The sequence below is a fragment of the Nanorana parkeri genome, unplaced genomic scaffold (genome assembly GCF_000935625.1).
Source record: "Nanorana parkeri isolate BGI_ZX_2015 unplaced genomic scaffold, ASM93562v1 scaffold462, whole genome shotgun sequence".
In the NCBI taxonomy this organism is placed as follows: Eukaryota; Metazoa; Chordata; class Amphibia; order Anura; family Dicroglossidae; genus Nanorana; species Nanorana parkeri.
Window position 1 is genome coordinate 24046 of NW_017306730.1, and position 19015 is coordinate 43060.

The 19015-nt window shown below is 39.1% G+C and overlaps 1 protein-coding gene across 1 annotated transcript in view; it reads right to left on the bottom strand.

Moving 5' to 3' along the window:
* The window catches only part of LOC108790291 (uncharacterized protein KIAA0825-like), a gene marked incomplete at its 3' end in the record, with an annotated part of 36552 nt that extends 22448 nt beyond the window's left edge, over window positions 1–14104 (bottom strand). Inside the window, exons 1-2 of the mRNA XM_018560517.1 lie at window positions 13898–14104; window positions 10495–10751 (exon numbers count right to left, since the gene is read on the bottom strand). Of these exons, the coding sequence (XP_018416019.1) occupies window positions 10495–10751; window positions 13898–14083 (443 nt within the window). The remainder of the gene's footprint in view (window positions 1–10494; window positions 10752–13897) is intronic.
* Between the last annotated feature and the right edge of the window lie 4911 nt (window positions 14105–19015).

The window sequence follows — 19015 nt, forward strand, 5'->3', positions numbered from 1 at the left end:
CCCCCCCCCCCCCCGATCTTCCAAAGACCTCTTTTCTAGCTCCCTCATTAACTCATCCCATGCTCGCCTCCAGGACGTCTCTGGAGTCTCTCCCATTCTCTGGAACTCCTTACCCCATCCTGTCCATCTATGTACTACTCTGATTGCCTTTAGGCAATACCTAAAGAGTCATCTCTTCAGGGAAGTCTATCCCACCTCCAACTAACCACTGAACAATCCCGCTCTCAAACAATTCATCCCTGCACAGTTATCTCCTCATGTATCACCTCCACTGCCTTTTAGATTGTAAGCCCCCACGGGCATGGCCCTCCTTACCATCTTGTCTTGAATTGTATTGTAATTGTAATGTCTTCCTTATATTGTAAAGCGCTGCACAATCTGTTGGTGCTATATACATCCTGAATAATAATAATAATAATAACAATAATTATTATTATTACTATTATTATTGGGTACCAGTGGCACAGCAACACTGCTTATTGGTAAAATATGTTGTACTGCTTGAAAAAACTGGACCACCCATATCCAATCCTGAGGCCTGTTTCACACCTGGGCGTTTTACAGCGTGTTCCTATGCTCTGTAAAACGCTCAACATGTGAAAACCAATGATTGCCTATGGGCATGGTTCCCACCTGGGCGTTTTACAGCACGTAGGAACGCGCTGCAAAACGCCCTACGCCCAAAGAAGTACAGGAGCTTCTTTGGGGCGTATTTGCCATGCGTATCCATTTGGATACAGCCAGGTAGCCCTCGGAAACACGCATATTCGATACGCCTAGGTGTGAACCCGGCCTAACTCCAGCCAAAAATGTATATTTTCATTTTTGGATAGAGTGGGGGAAACTTTAAATTAATGTGATGTTATTACTTTTGTCTGTGAGCCCAGTGTAGAAATAATCCCTCGCTTCCCATCCCTATGAAGCTGTATAAAAAAAAGGGCCAGAGAGGTTGAAAAACATTGTTAGAAATTTTAAACCTTTCCCAACTTTCTAAAAATGTGTTTCTTTTTTTGGTCTCTGTCCCTTTGGATATATTTAACGTCCTGACAGAAGCTAAAAGTCTTGCCAATATTAGAAGAACTTTGGAGGCTCTAATATATATAACATAAATCAGGGTGCTTCAAATACATTTAAAGAATCTAGGGACACCAATCCACAATCTCGCATTTCCTCCTATAGCAAGAATGTTTCCTTGCTAAATGTAATCACTGGGACAAAACAACATTAATGCAGACTGACTTGTCAAAAAAACTGGGACGGCGTATATACAGAACAGTGAGGAACAGATCGGTGAGGGAGCCTGGGGCATACAATTTGCATTCAGCCAACATCCAATCTCCTTGGAGCACTATGACCATCCAACAAACAATGAACATTATTAGGCCATGCTGCAACTTTGAAATTTATGCCAGCTAATATAAACTGTAAAGTTTATATAGGCAAATATATAAATAAGCAACAAAAGAAGTGGCAGATATAGTGACATTTATCATTGCTTTATTAGGAATTATCTTCATTAGTAATGATAGTTCACAAAGCAAACAAACAATCTCTTGCCAAAAGGCTGAATTTCTTTCTTTTATAAAGTGCAAAAGTAAAAAAAAAAAAACCAGATCTAAAAACATAATTCATCTTTCTGTTCCCCATCCACGGGGCTCAATATCTTGAGTAGGTCATCGGGTATGGAGCGTGGAGAGCAGACTCGGCCGAGGCTTTCCCTTAGCGTTTCCTTCGCTGGGCGTGTGATCGCGCTGCGTCCTACGTCAGCGGCACTCGACCCCCCAGGGCTTCACATTCTGCCCCGTTCTGACAGAGTACATAGAACGTCTCTGATCCTCTGAACAGAAAGAAGCAACAGCCGCCGCCTGCAGTACAGATGAGCCGGACCTCCTCGACGAGATTTGGGACATACTTTACAGGTACAGGGACCCGGTCGAGGCTGTCACTGGGAGAGGGGGGTAGGATGGCGACGCCTGCCTCTCCTGTGGTGAATGACCCGAGACCAGGACACCTCTATATGTTATATGTTAAGCCTGTGAAGCCTGTGTTGTCTGCCCACTCCCTTGCTGGGGGCTCTCCTAAGGGAGGATTAGAGTTACAGAGAAGTATGGGGCAGTACCTACAGTAATAAAGTAATAAAGACCACTCAATTATTAGAGGAACAACAACAAGACATAAGGGATTGCCTAAGATCACTTTCAAACAAAGAGGAGATGGAAGGATATATAGCAAGATTGGAAGCAACATACAAAGAAAAGCTGCAGGCTGTGAAAGCGGATATCGCTACCATTGGGGACCGGGTAAATGAAATGGAGGAGAATTTGGAGACTTGTTCTTCCACAATAGATATGCATCAGGAAGTTATTAACAAACACTCAATGCAGATCCAGGACATGATTTATAAGATGGACGATATTGAAAACAGGAGTAGACGTAATAACTTACGGCTACGGGGCATTCCTGAAACTATAGAGATAGAGATACAAAATCTTATACCATCAGTAAAAGCTATACTAAATGGTATGATGGATAAAACCCCAGAATCTACATTAACACTAGATGGGGCGTATAGAGTTTCTGGACTTCTTAAAGGAGAATCCACAAGACCGCGAGATGTAATATGTCGATTGCATTATTACACAGACAAAGAAGCTATTTTAATGGCAGCTAGAACCAAGAAATCTATAACATATGATGGATTTGATGTGACTATCTTCCCAGACCTCTCGAGACAAACATTAATGCTCAGGAGGGCCTCGAGGCCAATATTGGAAATCTTACAGGAGAGAGGGATAAGATACAGATGAGGGTTCCCCTTTCAGTTGATAGCCCATAGAGACGGAAGAACAGCTAAATTCAGGACATCAGAGGATCTGCCAGGTTTCTTGGACATTTTAGGGATACCCCCAATACAACTGCCAGAGTGGCCAACTGAACTAAGCAAGATAGATGGCCCCCAAGGGAAAGAGTGGTCAGTAGTAAAGACCCGTGGATCAAACAGGAACCGAAACAAAGCACAAGACCTGGATGATTGATTATTGATTAACAGGAGAACAATGTACATATATGTGGGTCTGTGGGTCCTGGTTTCCTACAACCCCACCCCCCGTGTTTCCCTAGCTCGCTCTCATATTGCGGTTGGGAGCGGGGGAGAGGAGGAGGGGGAAGCGCATAGGAAGCGGGAAGACATTAATGTTGATAACGATGCATAATTATGATACAACAAATAAGGCTTGAGTAAGTAAATGTTAAAAAGCTGGGCGTGTGGAGGGACGAAGACCTACAGAAACATATTCGGCCTCTACAACTCCAGTATAGTCCTGGTTAGTAGGATTATCTTGTACGGTTCATGTAAGACGATACGTAAATGTCTTGCATACAAGAATATAGTAAATGTTTGTATGTAGTGAAATGAAGGGAGGAAAGAGGTTTGGAATGGGTAAAAGGGATGTAAATTTGACGGTGAGATTGATTGGTTATTTGGAGTATTATGTGTACAGCTCTAATGTAAAATGAACCTCGAAGTATAGACAACTAAGTAATGAATAAGTTATCATTGGTTACATAGAACGTTAAAGGATTTAATGTACCAGAAAAACGTTCACAGATCTTATACCACTGTCATAAAAAAAGAATGGATATACTATGCTTACAGGAAACTCATTTTAAGAAGGGGACTATTCCAACTACAGGAAATAAATATTACTCGAAATGGTATCACAGTACAGACCCCCCCAAAAAAGCAAGGGGGGTATCGGTGGCAATCCACACATTTATGTAATTGACACGGATGTTGATGAAAAGGGGAGATATGTGTTTATGAAATTTTATTACTTTAATCAAATGTTTTCACTAGCGAATATATATACCCCAAATAAGGGACAGTATAAGTTTTGCACACAGATATTAAATAGGTTTAAACAATTTGGGATGGGAACCAACTTGGTGATGGGAGATATGAATTTAATTTTTGACACTGGTTTAGATACAACGGGAAAGCATTTCCCTTCAGGAGATGCGTTAAAAAGACTTAGAACTAAAATGGAGCACATGAGGTTGGTAGATGGATGGCGTGTATTACACCCCACGGAAAGAGACTACACATATTATTCTTCGGTACAGAAGTCATATAGTCGTATAGATCACATGGAAATAAAAATCAATATTATAAAGAATGGGATAAGTGTGGAAAGTTACTAGCAAGGAAGATCCACACAAGAGCCTCTAAAACTAATATAATGAGAATTAAAGATAAAGATGGGAAAATCCAATATTCTCCGTCCTCGATAGCAGAAATATTTGGAAAATTCTATGCATCTTTATACTCGATACGAGATAAATATGCAGATATCGGATAGCTTTATAAGTAAAATAAAGGAATATATAGAAGAAGCAAATGTACCTGGACTGGATATTGAGGACGGAGAAAAATTGAATTCGATAATATCAGAAGAAAAACTAAAAGATGTATTTTCATCATTGAAGGTCAACAAGGCCCCAGGGCCGGATGGATATAAAGCTCGCTTTTATAACCAGTTTGAGGAGCAAGTAAGACCCTTTTTTATGAAAGTATGCAACTCAGTTACAGAGGCCTGCCCCTTCCCTACCCAGACATTGGAAGCCCATATATCGGTGCTCCCAAAACTGGGGAAAGATTTGACAGAATGCGGACAATATCGTCCAATATCTCTCATCAATATTGATTTGAAGCTATATGCAAAGGCATTGGCCTCTAGACTTAAAAACGTCTTGCCTAAGATTATACATATAGACCAAACAGGTTTTGTGCATGGGCGGGAGGCCAGAGACAGTGCCACTAAGATTATCAACTTAATAGTATTGGCACAAAAGGAAAAAAATACATCTTTGTCTCCTGTCAGTTGATGCCGAAAAGGCATTTGACAGAGTAAAATTGGCACTTTCTCAGAGAGTCTCTCCTGCATATAGGATTGGGAGAGCTTTTTGTATCTAAGGTGATGGCATTATATACTGTACATCCCCTACAGCCAAGGTAAGGGTGAACGGGATCCTATCGGACTCCTTCCCCATATTTAATGGTACCCGTCAGGGATGCCCTCTATCACCGCTATTATATGTTGTGGTGATGGAACAATTCGCTGCTACGATTAGACAAAATCCCTCGATTAGAGGTATGACCCTTCCAACACAGCAACATAAAATGGCATTATGTGCAGATGATTTGCTCCCGTTTATAACCTCTCCATTAATATCAATTTCTAACATACTTAAAGAATTGAAGGTATATGGGGACTTGAGTAACTTTCATGTAAATATGTCAAAATCAGTATTTTTGAATATTTCTTTATTGGACAATGTTCAAGCCTTAATTAAGGAAAATTATTCATTTAGATGGGAGCCAGACTATATCGTATACCCATAGGCGTCACTACAGGGGAGCAAGGGGGGGCAATTGCCCCCCCTGTTTTATGCTTTGCCCCCCCGTGTGCCCCCCCGCTGAATTAAGCAGCAGTGCAGTGGCTCCAGTGCTGGTGCTAGTATATGAGCAGCTCCAGCGGCTGCTGTCTGTAGAGATCTGGATGTAGCTGTATTGTCAGCCCCGCCCCCCTGCTGCTGACTTTGAAGTTGCTGAGCCCGCAATGTGGCCGTAGCTGTGAGCCTGCCTGTCAAAAATTCGAATGGGCTAATAAAACACCACGGATTAGTGTTAAAGTATTAATGAGATATAAACAAAGAGAGTACTGGGCATGCCGGACTTTGCATTATACCATAAAGCCGTTATATTATCAAGAATACTTGACTGGATACATAACAGCCAAAACAAAGGGACAGTAAAATTAGAGGCTGATATCACACAAATACCTTTAAGGAATATCCCATGGCTGCCAAAATATTATAGACCACATAGTTCTACCCTGCCCTTTCTGGTAAAATCAGTACTACGAGTATGGGATAGAATTATAGATAAATATAACCTATCTTCTAGACCGGGCCCACTGACTCCTATAATGGGAAACCCACAATTTACACCAAGTATGGAGGTGGGAACCCTCTTAAATATCGTGAGCACCTCCTCTATACAGATGTGGCAGGTCTTAGAGAAGGGAAAGGAAGAAATGAAAAAAGAATTGAGACCAGAGAGGCAAACAACTGGGAAATTATGGAAATTATGGATGGAGTCAGTACAGGTGTCAGATTATGTAAGATATCTTAGGGCTGGCAACTCCCTGAATAGACCTTATACACCGTTCGAGAAATTATGTGTACGGGATGTACCCACTGCACATGCTCCATCGGTGGTTTATGGTCTGTTGGGGGAGGAGGAAGCCAAAGGACATACGAAATACATGAAGAGGTGGGAACAAGACCTGAGGAGAGACTTACCAAAGGAGGAGTGGGGAAGAATATTTACAATGGTACACTACTCCATCACCTCTTCATTTTATCAAGAAAAAAAACTATAAAATGTTGTCCTGATGGTATAGATGTCCAGAAGGAATTAACCGTATAATCTCAGGAAAGTCCGATAGATGCTGGAGATGCAGTACGGAGGAGGGAACGTACTTGCATATATGGTGGAGCTGTCCTAGAATACAGCCATTCTGGGAATCAGTATTCGAGGCATACCGTATTGTGGAGGCCTCGAGTATAGAAAAAGACCCACTAATAGCGCTACTATCGTTGATTCCTGGCCCTCTAAAAAAGATAAAGGAGGATATATTAAGATTTGTACTGGCTGCAGAGTATGTATATCACGTAGCTGGAAATCTGCGGATCCACCTTCATTGGAGAGTTGGGGGAACATAATGGAAGAGATAAGATACATGGAAGAACTGAACGCAATGGACTCAGACAGGAAAGATAAGTACGATAAGATATGGGAGAGGTGGGAAATATACAGACAGTTAGAAATCCAGGATATAGACAATCCCCACAGAGGTACATAAATAGTGGATGTAGGATATGAAGACAGAATCTAAAGCATTTGACCTGTAAGAAAGGTAGACTGACAGAGAGTATGGAGGTTATTGAAAGGTTTGGGGGGTAGGGACAACACTTAGGGAGATTAGAGAGATAAGGCGGGGAAGGGTAATAACACAAGGTATGTTACAATATCTAAGGTAAGAGGAATAACAAATGCACTAGAGAATGGAGACACAATTATAGAATAGAAGCATAGAGGGGTGAGAGAGGGTGGGAAAGGGAATAAAGGTACACAATATAAACGTAGTAGTTATTGTATTATAGACACTTAAGTTGGTTAATTTGTAAACATAAGCTTAGAGTGAGGAACATAATACAAGAGTGAAAGAGAGGGGTTTTAGGAAGGTTTGAGAGTAACACTAAAGAAGTTTTGCACAAATTCACATAGTATTTGTTCCCCCTCCCTCCAAGGAAGAATGGGTAGTATGATTGAAAGTGTGAGGTGAATGTGGTGGAGAGATAATTTTCTATTATATTTATGTATTGATTGGAATGTAGTACAAAGTAACGGAAAAGTTCTTGGTTACTAAGGAAAGTTATTTATGCTATCCATGCAATAAGATGCAATTTTATATTTTTCTTTCCGTATATAAATATGTAAATGTATTACTGTGAAACAATAAAAACATATTAAACAAAAAAAAAATGCTTAAAAAAACATAATTCATGCACTCATTTAAAGTGTAATAGCAGCCATTTTTCTCATCTTAGTTAGTAGGGGAAATATTGTTACCTCCAAAGTTTTACTGCTGTCTGAGGCAAGGAGATTTCCCCTCATTTCTTGCCCCGGTGACAACGCTGTATCGAAGACAGTGAAAAAAAATATCCAAAAGGTGACAAAGACCCTGTGTTCCTGTTAGAGATTTCTCCTTATAACATTGCCACCGGTACAGGGAGTAAGGGGGATCTCCCTAATGGAGCCCCAGTCAGCAGTAAAAACCTAGCAGTAATTGTAACTCCTCAGTTTATAAAAAAACAAAAATGGCTGGAGAGGCACTGTATTTAAAATACTTCTGAATAAGTTGTTGGAATTTATACAGTTTTGTCTTCTCATAATCACCTGTAAAGAAGATAGCAATCTGAAAATAGTAGGTGATCAGCCATTTCTACTAATCTAATACATTTTCAGGTACTGGGGGCCAGGATGAGGAGTGTTTAGGGATCTTACATGAGGAGAGATTGAATACTAGTGTCAATATCCTACCTATACAGTGTGGATGGGTATGTGAATAGATACAGACTTGAATAGATACAGACTTAAAGCGACACTAAACTCAGAAGTTAAATCCTAAAAATGCTTTCAGGTACCCAAACTATTAACAAAAATGTAGCTTATTTGTGTATCCCTCAGCTGTAGAACCACAAATCATCTCTGAATTCATGATAACATTGTCTTACCCTGGAGGGTGGCTACTTTTGCTACCCATGGTTTCTTTGTGTGTTAAAAAGTAGCCACCGCTCCAAGCTCGCTCCTGAGAAGGGCTACAATCGAAATACAAATTAGTAAACTAAACATGTGATTGTAGTCCATCACAGGAGAGAGCTTCCAACATACACATGGGGAACCAAAGTAGCCACCCTCTAGAAGGAAGGACAGCGTCAACATGAATCCAGAGATGATTTGAGGATCTACAGCTGAGTGATACATAAATAAGCTACATTTGTGCTCATAGTTAAAAGTACTTGAATGCATTTTTAAGATTGAACTCCTGAGTTTACTGTCAATTTAACAGAATTGCCAAAATTTTGGAAAATCAGAAGGTTCACTTATAGGGTCTATCTTTTGACAATGTATTAGTCATTGGGGTGGAATTCTGTTTTACAAAAATGGACTACATCAAAAGGTACATCTACCACACAACAGGATAAATAAATAACATAATAAAAAAATAAATAAATAAAGGACAGGACTAGACATGAGATCTTCCTTAGGTTTGCTTTACACATTAGCATGTGGTTAGTGAGGCAGTGAGAGTCAGAATGCAAAAGACCATAAACATGTTTGCTTGGATCGCCAGAATGTATACAGTATACATATGCTATGGAGGCCAGTGAAGGAGTCACGGCAAAACATTTCCAATGCCAGCAAATTTTTTAACACAAATAACTGCTGTTTCCCAGAAGACATGTCAGGCAGAGATATCTGGAACTACTATGAGATTGCCACGTAACCCAGTTGTAATAGGCCAATATTCATCTCCTATTTATGGTTAGCTTTACAGAAATAAATATGGAGCTTATTTGTATCATTAAAAGGTGCACCAATAAGAACTTTCTCAAACCATGGAGAAGACAGCACTCCTCACAAGCATGACATCTGCACCATGCAGTAATGCATACGGCTTTATCTACCTTGGGGGGATTTTCTTCACCCCAAAAGGGCTTTGCATTCCTATACAAGTGGGATTGCAAAACCCACTTGAAGCAGATCAAATGCAGGCCTGAAGGAGGTGACCTGCCAGTCAAGTGCACTTGTCAATGATTTCTGAATGATCTAAAAAGTGCAAACGGATGCCATTGATACAAATCCAAAGACTGCCAGCACAGGCACTAAAATGTGACCCTAGTCACTCCTTTCATGAAGAAGGCATCTTAACTTGCTCTACACTCTGATGGTAAAAGTCATGACAGAAATAAACAGGGAGGGAAAGAAGAGCATTTGTATGTACCAATGGAACCAATGAAATGGCAAAATTATGGAGTTAAAGGAGAACTATGGGGTTAAGGCTTTTCCCCATAGTTCTCCTTAGGGTAACGGGAGGACACAAACTAGCGTCCTCCCGTCACCCTAGGCTCAGTATACCGCGAGCTGTAGCTCGCGGTATACTGAGACGCCGCAGTATACTGCTCGCTACTGCTCCCGGTATACTGAAACGCCGTAGCTGAAGCGGATCCCGACAATTATGCCGGGATCCGCCCAGCTGCGTGACTGAAAGCTGGCTCTGCCTATCTAGAGGCAGAGCCAGCTATACCCGCCCCCTCCCCGTCCGTTCCGCCAGTCAGCGCTGGCGGATCGGCGTGGGGAGGGGGGAATCCAGCCCCTTCCCTGTCACGGCAGAGAGCCGTGACAGGATCGAGAGGTGATCGAACGCCTGTATGTGTTCGCTCACCTCCCGATCTACTGAGCCGACCTGTGACAGTCTCATTGTCACAGGTCGGCTAGAACTATGAGGTGAGTGAAAAGCACTCACCTCATAATTCTCCTTTAAGAAGGACAGTCCTGTACTTTATGCACTGATGATTATTATTATAATATTATTAGTATTATTATTATTAATAATAACCACAAATGCATCCCTGGTTTTTATTGTTTAAGAAGATGCTCTAATGTTTTAAACATTTTCAGCTCTACTGGTCAGCCCAGCTTTTTTCACAGTGGCATCACTGATCTGTTTCTGCAGCATTCACCCAATTGTCAGGTATGCTTTCCCAATGCTTACAAGGATTCAGGATGTCTATACAATCAGCCCTACCAGCATACACAGAATACATATCTAAGCAAAGTTCCAGACACAAAAGAGGTGTACTTACTTTTTACTTAGTTGCTCATTGTAGTGATTAAGGTGATGAAGCACATGAAGGGCTGAGGACAGGCAAACAAGTGCAGTGCTTAAGGGAGCTTTGTCTGGAACCTGTATGCTCCATTCTTGCAGCCGACTCAGAAGTGGCATTACTGCCTTACTGAACGCTTCTATGAAGCAGGTCCTTACGTTTTGTAGTAAATCACCTCTGCATGCCGTTGCTAGTGGGAATAGCAGGTCATATTCTTCTGTGATGTCAAAGCAAAACTGATGGAAGAAAAGTATAACGGGTTAATCAAAATTATTTTTGCCTGTATTATGATCATGATGTCATAAATTAGTAATATGCAGACTTTCAAATACCGCTCAGCTGCAAGCCACATCAGCTTTTTACATGTCCCTACCAGATGATATGCACACTTTGACTTGCAAGGGACATGTTGTGTGTTATATTTCTATAGTACCTGGTGATTTACTGGTTGCCTATCACACTACTAGTCTCATTACTATACACATAAGCAATATTCTAATTATCCTTCTAGTTGTATCTTTTTTTTGCAAACCAGTTCCAATTGGAGACACCTGATGTATCCCTTGTTTGTACAAAGGATTCTTGGGAAATAATATATTTTTATAATGTCTATTTAATTGCATAAGGGACGCCGGAGAACCAGAGAAAAGGTGCTCCATACTCCTGTAAAGTTCAAAGTGAAAGAAATTAGGCCAATGGAGTTTTGTCGAATAACATTTTTTTATAATACCAAACAATACATCATCTACAAAATATAAACATATAGAGCCATCTTCAGTTTACATTCACAGGATAAACATTCACAGATAAATTGCTTTCCCTGATTCGCCTTTGATAGTGCTAAGTATATGATTATATATACTTAGCAGTATTGTATAGTATACAGTAGGGATGCACTGAAATCTTCTCCGCCAAAACATTTATTCCAAAAATGTTTCTATGGGCAAAATGCCAATAATAACAAAATAGCCGAAAATGCGGCCAAAAATTCAGTGCACCCCTAGTTTCTCTCATCCCCGCTGGGCGCTGGTCTGTGCCCTCCCCGATCCCCACTGCTCTACCCCACCTGTGTCAGCAAGAGGCAGCGGGGATCAGAGGGGACACCGACCGGTGCCCAGCGGGCAGAGGAGAAACTGTCAGGAGGCAGTGTGGGGAGGAGACAGCTGTCACATGAAGGCCGAGATCTCCTCTCGCACTGCCCCGCTCGGCCTTTTGGGACAAGTGCAACAGGATGGAGAGCAGAGTCCAAACACTCCAGCATCAGGACTGATCGCTGAGTGTTTGTAAATACCTGAGGACATATTGTAGTATGCTTACGGTGTCCCCAGTTATGGATACACAGGACATGTTCTACATCACTTCCTGTTTATTCATGATTGTGGACATAGTAACTGATACTATCTCCACAGTTTATGAATGGACAGGAGCACTAGGTATAGACGGTTCCTGTTCATTCATAACAGGGGCAACAGAAAGTAAGGTTGAGGAATCTGTGTCCTCAAACTTTAAGGGGGGGGGTTTATTTTGGTTTCAGCCTAAAAACACTTCAGTGCATCCCTTAGTTGTATATGCTGATTGTATAGACCTCCTGACACACTTCCTTTGCTTTCCAACATTGCAGTGTCTAAGCAGCCATCACTAAGTCCAAGTGCATTCTTGTCAGAGTACGGGAAGCCTGCATAGCATGTGTGAGATTCAAGTAAGTCAGAATTTACACAAACCTTTGGGGGCTCTAACAGCTGAAAGTAAGTTGATGCTTCTGACAATGCTCTCTGTTAAGCAAACCTGTTTCTTTTAAAGTATAGAAAAATGACAGGTTCACTTTAACAAAGGAAAAGAGCACAGTAAAACTATCCATTGAGGATACTCGTGGTAAGTAAATATTCTAGCAATAAACAACTGAAACAGAATGAGATAAATACTTGATGTTTACTACTAGCAGCTTTTATAAATATGGGGTAACTTAGCAACTCATTTTTAGCTGTACCTTAGCTCTGTACAGAGAATATTTAGCATGTCCCCAAACAAGGAACATATACTCTATTAGTATACTATACACACACTGTAAGGCCATTCTGGATAGAAAAAACAAAGTTACCAAATCTCTGGAGTTATTTAACCCCTTCGTGACTGACGACGTACAGTGTACGTCGCCAGCATCGGGGCTGTTTAAACAGACCAGTCATGAAGGGGTTAAATTCTCTAAAATACTACCTGAAAAAATACACGTGAATCCAATTGTAATGCAATATTTGCTTTACTGTATTGTCATATGAGCTTTTATATTCAGGTTTTAAAATGTGATCAAATGATCTAACACAACATCTATGTAGCCTAAGGCATGAGTGCTTTCATAAATACATAAACATATAAATATAGTTTTCCGTTAAATGTTTTAGTTATTTAAATGTTTACAATAGGTTTTTTGTTAAATAATTGACTTAAAAATAAAATGTTTACTGTGAGCCTTTAAAAGTGTATATTCTTGTCAAGCAAATAACTACAGTGTAAATTTCAGCAAGACAGTTTGACCATTTCCCTTTTTAATGTATTTGTGACATGGTGCAATGTGATAACCCGAGCACACAAAGGCAACACACCACAACGCATTATTGCAATAGAAAAAATTATGCATGTGCTTTGTTTGGTCAAATTGAAGAGGCCGCCCTAAAGTGGAACCAAAACCTCTTATACTTTACAGCCATGGAAGGTGCCATCTTAGCCTCTATAGGGATTGCAGTTGCCATAGTACTACTGCACATCTAATCAGCCATGAAAGCAACCATCTAAGGGCTTGAACGCTCAATTGAGCGCTGAAAAAAGCACCCTGGTCACCTTGACAGGTGACATGCCTTCAAAGTAACTGTTTTAGGAGATCGTTAAATTGGTGAATCAAGTTCTGCTTTAACATAACACATGTTGCCGCAAGACACAACACAACAATTGGGCCCTTAAAGTATATCTAAAGCCCAAACTTTTTTTTAAATTTTGGATATAGTAGGATATAGTTAAAACGGTAACACGTGTTGTCTCATTGGGTTTCTTGAATGAAGGCAGAGCATTCATTTTGAGTGGGCTGGTAACACACAAGACCTGACCAAAAAACAGCCATAGAGAATGTTTCTCGACAGAGTGCATTTTCCCTCACTTTTAGTGACAGGGGTCACTACGACAAACAGAGAGAGTGCATTTTCCTGGCAGAGACACAGATAGAGACCTGGCAGGGGTAAAAATCCTTCCATAAACCATCAAAAACGTAAAAGAAAAGTTTAGGGTTTAGATACACTTTACAGATGTTAAATACAATTACAGCCTTCAGAATCACACAACACAAACTGCAATAAATTCTGAACTTATTACAGTCAACATTTTTGACACTTGCCTTGGCAACTTTCACAGGCCTCAGTTGTTTTGCAATGGCTCCATAGTGCTCATATGGTTCAGGGATGTTTACAGGGCTCATGTTACATCCGTTAGTGGCCAGGAACTCCTCTGCATCTCTCTGCAGGACACTAGCCATCACCTCTTCAAGCACAGAGGGTAGATCATGAACCAGGGTGAGTGCCATATCTTTCAAGTTTTTTCTCCAACCAAATTTTATGATAGGCTATAAATTAAAACACATAACATGATCAATACCTTTTACTGCTAGAGAGAATCTTTGTCAGGTGACTTGTATTTATACATAAACAATCATATAGAAAAAAAAATCAGGCCTGCTAGAACGCACACTGAGGGGAATTTATCAAAAGTGGAACAGACAAAATCTGGAGAAGCTGTACATGGCAACCAATCAGCCTCTCTCTTTCATTTCTAAATCTTAACTGACTAAACTGAAGAAAGCAGCTGATTGGTTACTGTGCACAACTGCTCCAGATTTTGTCTGCTACACTTTTGATAAATTCTCTCCGCTGTGCTTAAAGCCTACTCCTACACAGCCAGCCCACATTCTTGCATGCTGCTGAGCGCTCAGCAATCTCCATTAACAGCACTAAGTACAAAGAAGACGCCCGATCTTCTCTTCCCAAGACCATTTTTTTCCTGACATTCACCCAAAGTGTTTTATACATCTGGACTCTACAACAAATGTGAACTACTAAAAACTTTCCTTTTGATGTAGCATCTGCTTATTTCTATACATACCTTTTTTATACATGGATTTCCAATGATAATGTTTGTACCTTTTGGTAGTGTTATTCCCCTTGTTTATTATGTGTATTATAAGCCTAATTCTCTCAAATTATGCATGATCATGCTATACCTAGCTACCTTAATTTTGTATATGCTTAACATACCTCATATACTGTATATATATTTTTTAGAGACTTGTTATGGTCTTTGTCATTTATATCTGTACAATTTTTAGATGGCATAGACTGTATCTGTTTATGATTTTCACATTTTTATAGAAAACTATACTTTTATACCAATATATTAGAAAAAATATATAATATGTATTTATATGATGATACAATACCAACCAATGTCAATGTTACTTTTAAGATACATTTGAATAGACCAACTTTTTTTATATACACTGATAATAGTTACCAACATGCTTTTTCTTTGTTTGCAACCGTTTTTATTTATTTGCAATATGCATATATTATTTTTGTTGATATTCATCCTCTCTTTTCTTTTGTATAATTTTATTTGTCATAAAGATTGTGCCACACCTTTTTCGAAAAAGATAAATACTCTAATAAAGCTACTACCCCTTTGGATTGATTATTCTCTCTAAAGCATCTGTAACCACAGGGGCACCTGCTAGGCAGTTTTGTACTTATTCACATTAAGTGACCATCTTTAAGATCCTGGAGAAGTTATAGGATTGGGTTTCCCCAGAGCTTGAAGAAGAGTCTACCTAAAGACCTGCTTATTCTCCACCAGTGCTTTTTTTAGGTTGTGCACACCATCTATATGGTCACCTGCAATCTCCTTCAATGTGAGTAACTTTACTACAATCCTTTAAGAATAATTCTGTTCATAATTTGTTTTTTAAATACTAAACCAGAAGGGCTCTCCTGCCTTCCCTCTCTTATATTTTCTGTATACTCATTACTCCATTTTTCTTCTGAACAACAACCAGATCTGAGCCTTCAGCCATATTTTCATAGATACTGATAAAATAATGCTGGCCAGTATAGAAGATACAATAGTGTTCAATCGATCTGTAAAGTGACTTTGTTAATAAAGCAACAACCATTAAATTTAATCAGTGAAAAAAACAAGTAACCAAATCAAATACAGTATATTATATGTGCAAATAGGATGATATAGAAGTCCAAGAAATCAAAGTCTCTATGTTTCCTTATAAAGCTTCACTGCTGTTAAGCAGAAAGACTGTATATTCTTGTAAATTAGCATGATTCTTCACCGCAATGTGATCCAAAAACATTATCTGTATGCATGGGGTGTTAGGGCTCACACAGATAACTCACCAAAGCAAAATTACCTCTTTATTACAGAAAGTTATAGCGCAGCTTGTTTGTATTAATCCTCAGTTCCAATCTCAGAGGTTTCTCATCTTCCTCTCTCAATCATGCCAACAGTACAAAATAACTCCAACAGTGTAAAATTGTCTTAAAACATTTGTTGAACATGAAAACAAATACAATAATTTCTATATGTGCTGCATACCCACACCAGTTTCATAACGCATATGCAAATTTTTACCCCACTGGGTAAACAAGATGACTCACTCTCAGTGCAGACTACCAGAGGATCCAGACAGTGTGCTTAGTCTAGCTGCGCCTCTCGATGCATTTCGTCAATAGGACTTTGTTGAAGAGCGGTGAACATTTGTAACAAACAAACACAGAGGCTTCTCTTCTGCTTTTATATAATCTTAAATACACATGTTATAATTTCAATGGTTTGATTACTTGTTTTTCACTGAGTGATTATATTGGCAGTTGTAGCTTTATTGAGACATTCACTTCACAGTTTGATTGGGCATTAGTCTTAATATACATTAAAGAGTTTTTAATATATTTACATTTATTAGGAGTGAGCTCCATTTGTATTTTGACACACATTTTTTCACAATGTTGGCCAATATACTATACTCTGCTCACCTGGTGACACACTGTACATTATTAAGCTAATGTAACATGAATATATTGATGTGCTAATGATACTGACCTGATTATATGATACATACCATTATTTTTCTCCTGACCATAAAAAAAAATCTATAAAAAGCTAAAAATTCAATTTCACTGCAAAGAAGAAAAGTGAGGTTACTGACTTAGCCATGCTTTATGCTAGTGTGCAACAATCACAGAAATGGCAAAACAGAATTACAACCTATCGGTAGATAACATAGTTCACAGTTTTTTTAACTATGTATTCAGCAGTCAACTGAACACTTTTCTTTTTTACAATAAATCAGGTCCAGTGTCCGAGGGAAGAATTTCTACTATGCAGTGGCACTGTTCCATTTAGCTCAGTAGACCCATTTTGAAGCTTAGATATCTTAAACAGAGGGCACTCTACCTACCACAAGGCCATGAAAAGGCCTGGTGTGACACCATGAACACACTAGAGAGATCGTAGATTGTCATTATTGCACAGAAACTTGGCTGCAGATCGGTACAAAATAAAGAATGCTCTGGCCTTCTGAGTTTATTGTACCACCTCCTTCAAAAAATAACAGCCATCAGAGGATTCAGCGAAACAAGTTGAGCTGAATAAACTACTATGTGAATATGTTAAAACAGATTTTCTTTATTATATTATTATTTAGATTTTATTTGTTTAAAGTACATATAAAATAATGTATATGGATCATTTATATTTCCTATTTACTAAATGACTCAGAGGAAGGAGACACCCAAACACCCCCCCTCCCCATCCCAAGAGCTTCTTCATTAGTCAGTTTATGAAGACTGCCATTATTTAGTGCTGGGCTTTCATATGGGGAAAATTCAGATACCAGGGTGAATAAATGTACTTTACCAAGCTATCTTGTTTTCAGGATTATGGAAGACTTTATTTTTTTAACTGACACGCTGGTTATTATTTTTTCAGCTTAGTAGCAGGTTTCTTTCTATTTAAAGCAACATTTATTATCTGTGGCACTGCTTGAAAATACCTAAATAATGTATGGCCAGACTTAGCAAATTTCCATAGTAATAAAATTATTGCAAAAAATATGTTGCCTGTGATTGAGAGATCACGTGTCTTTACAGCACCTTCCGACCGACGTCTGATCACATCTGTCTCCCACTATGGCAGCTCGCACAAATAGAAAACTTCTAATCCCTTATCAAATCCTTAGTGGAAATTTCAGATGCTGGCAGGCAAGAAGTACCTGGATTTTTATCTCTTCAAGCAGTATAAGATTATTCTCAAAATTCATTTGTAGGACAAAGATACAGAGACCTTTCTGTCTTAACAATGTGAAAGCGGCAATAACACTTTTTCCCCTTTTTCTTATCATTAGAGGTTATCTCATGGGAAGCAATTGCCTTCTTAACAGGTTCTTTTAATCCAACCTCAGTAGAGACCTTTATTAAGTTTTTAAAGAACACTGCAAGCTCTAAACAGGCAATATGACTGCCGTGATGCTATATTCTCTTTTCATTTGTGATGACTTTTTACAATAGGAAAATGTTACCACCGATAAAAGGGCAAAAGGAGCAAGGCTGCCTCTGCCTAGCCTATGGTATCTCTTGAAAAAATCCTTCTATTATATAACAATTCCTTTCACTTGAATAAGATTAGGAAAAGCAGGTTCGACTTAAAAAAAAAAAAAATAGGATGTTTTATCTAAACTGATAAAAACATGTACAGATAAAGCTAAAAAATATGTCTTCCCTACATAGTGTGGACATAACATTTCAAATATTACAAGTAATCCCTGAAGAAATTATTACAGAATGGATTCTTACCTATAAATCTATGATTACTAAAATTCTTAGATTATTAACCAATTCCTTCTTTAATTGCAATATATTATTTCTGTTTACCCTACTTTGATGTATTCATTAATTTGGCAATATTGGCATCTAATATCTAAAAATCCTTACAAAGATGGAAGGCTATAAGGTATAATTAAAATGTAACTTTTGTTTAAATAATCACTTTCATTTCAATATCTACTAGTGTCTGAGGAAGGGGGGTGGTTTGGGGGGTTTGCGGAGTAAAGTATAGTTTTGCAGTAAGTATATCTTGTGCCATTTTTGCTACCATAAAGTCATTTTGTTATAATTCTCCCATTTTTAAATGCTTGGTGTATATTCTATTCTGTTATGTACATCTATATTTTGGTTATTGTTTTAAATGAAGAAATTTGTAGATTAGCCATTCGCAGGCACTCTGAATTTCAGATTCACATCAAGAAAACAACCACGAGGGGCGTGTCCTGGACATGGCGGCGTGAGGAGCACATTGAGAGAGCTCCGAGACACCCGACCACGTTTTGCACTATATCAAGGACTTTTCAAATCGTGTGGATCCCGCAATCGTCATGGCTAAACGGGGCAAGGATGGAGGT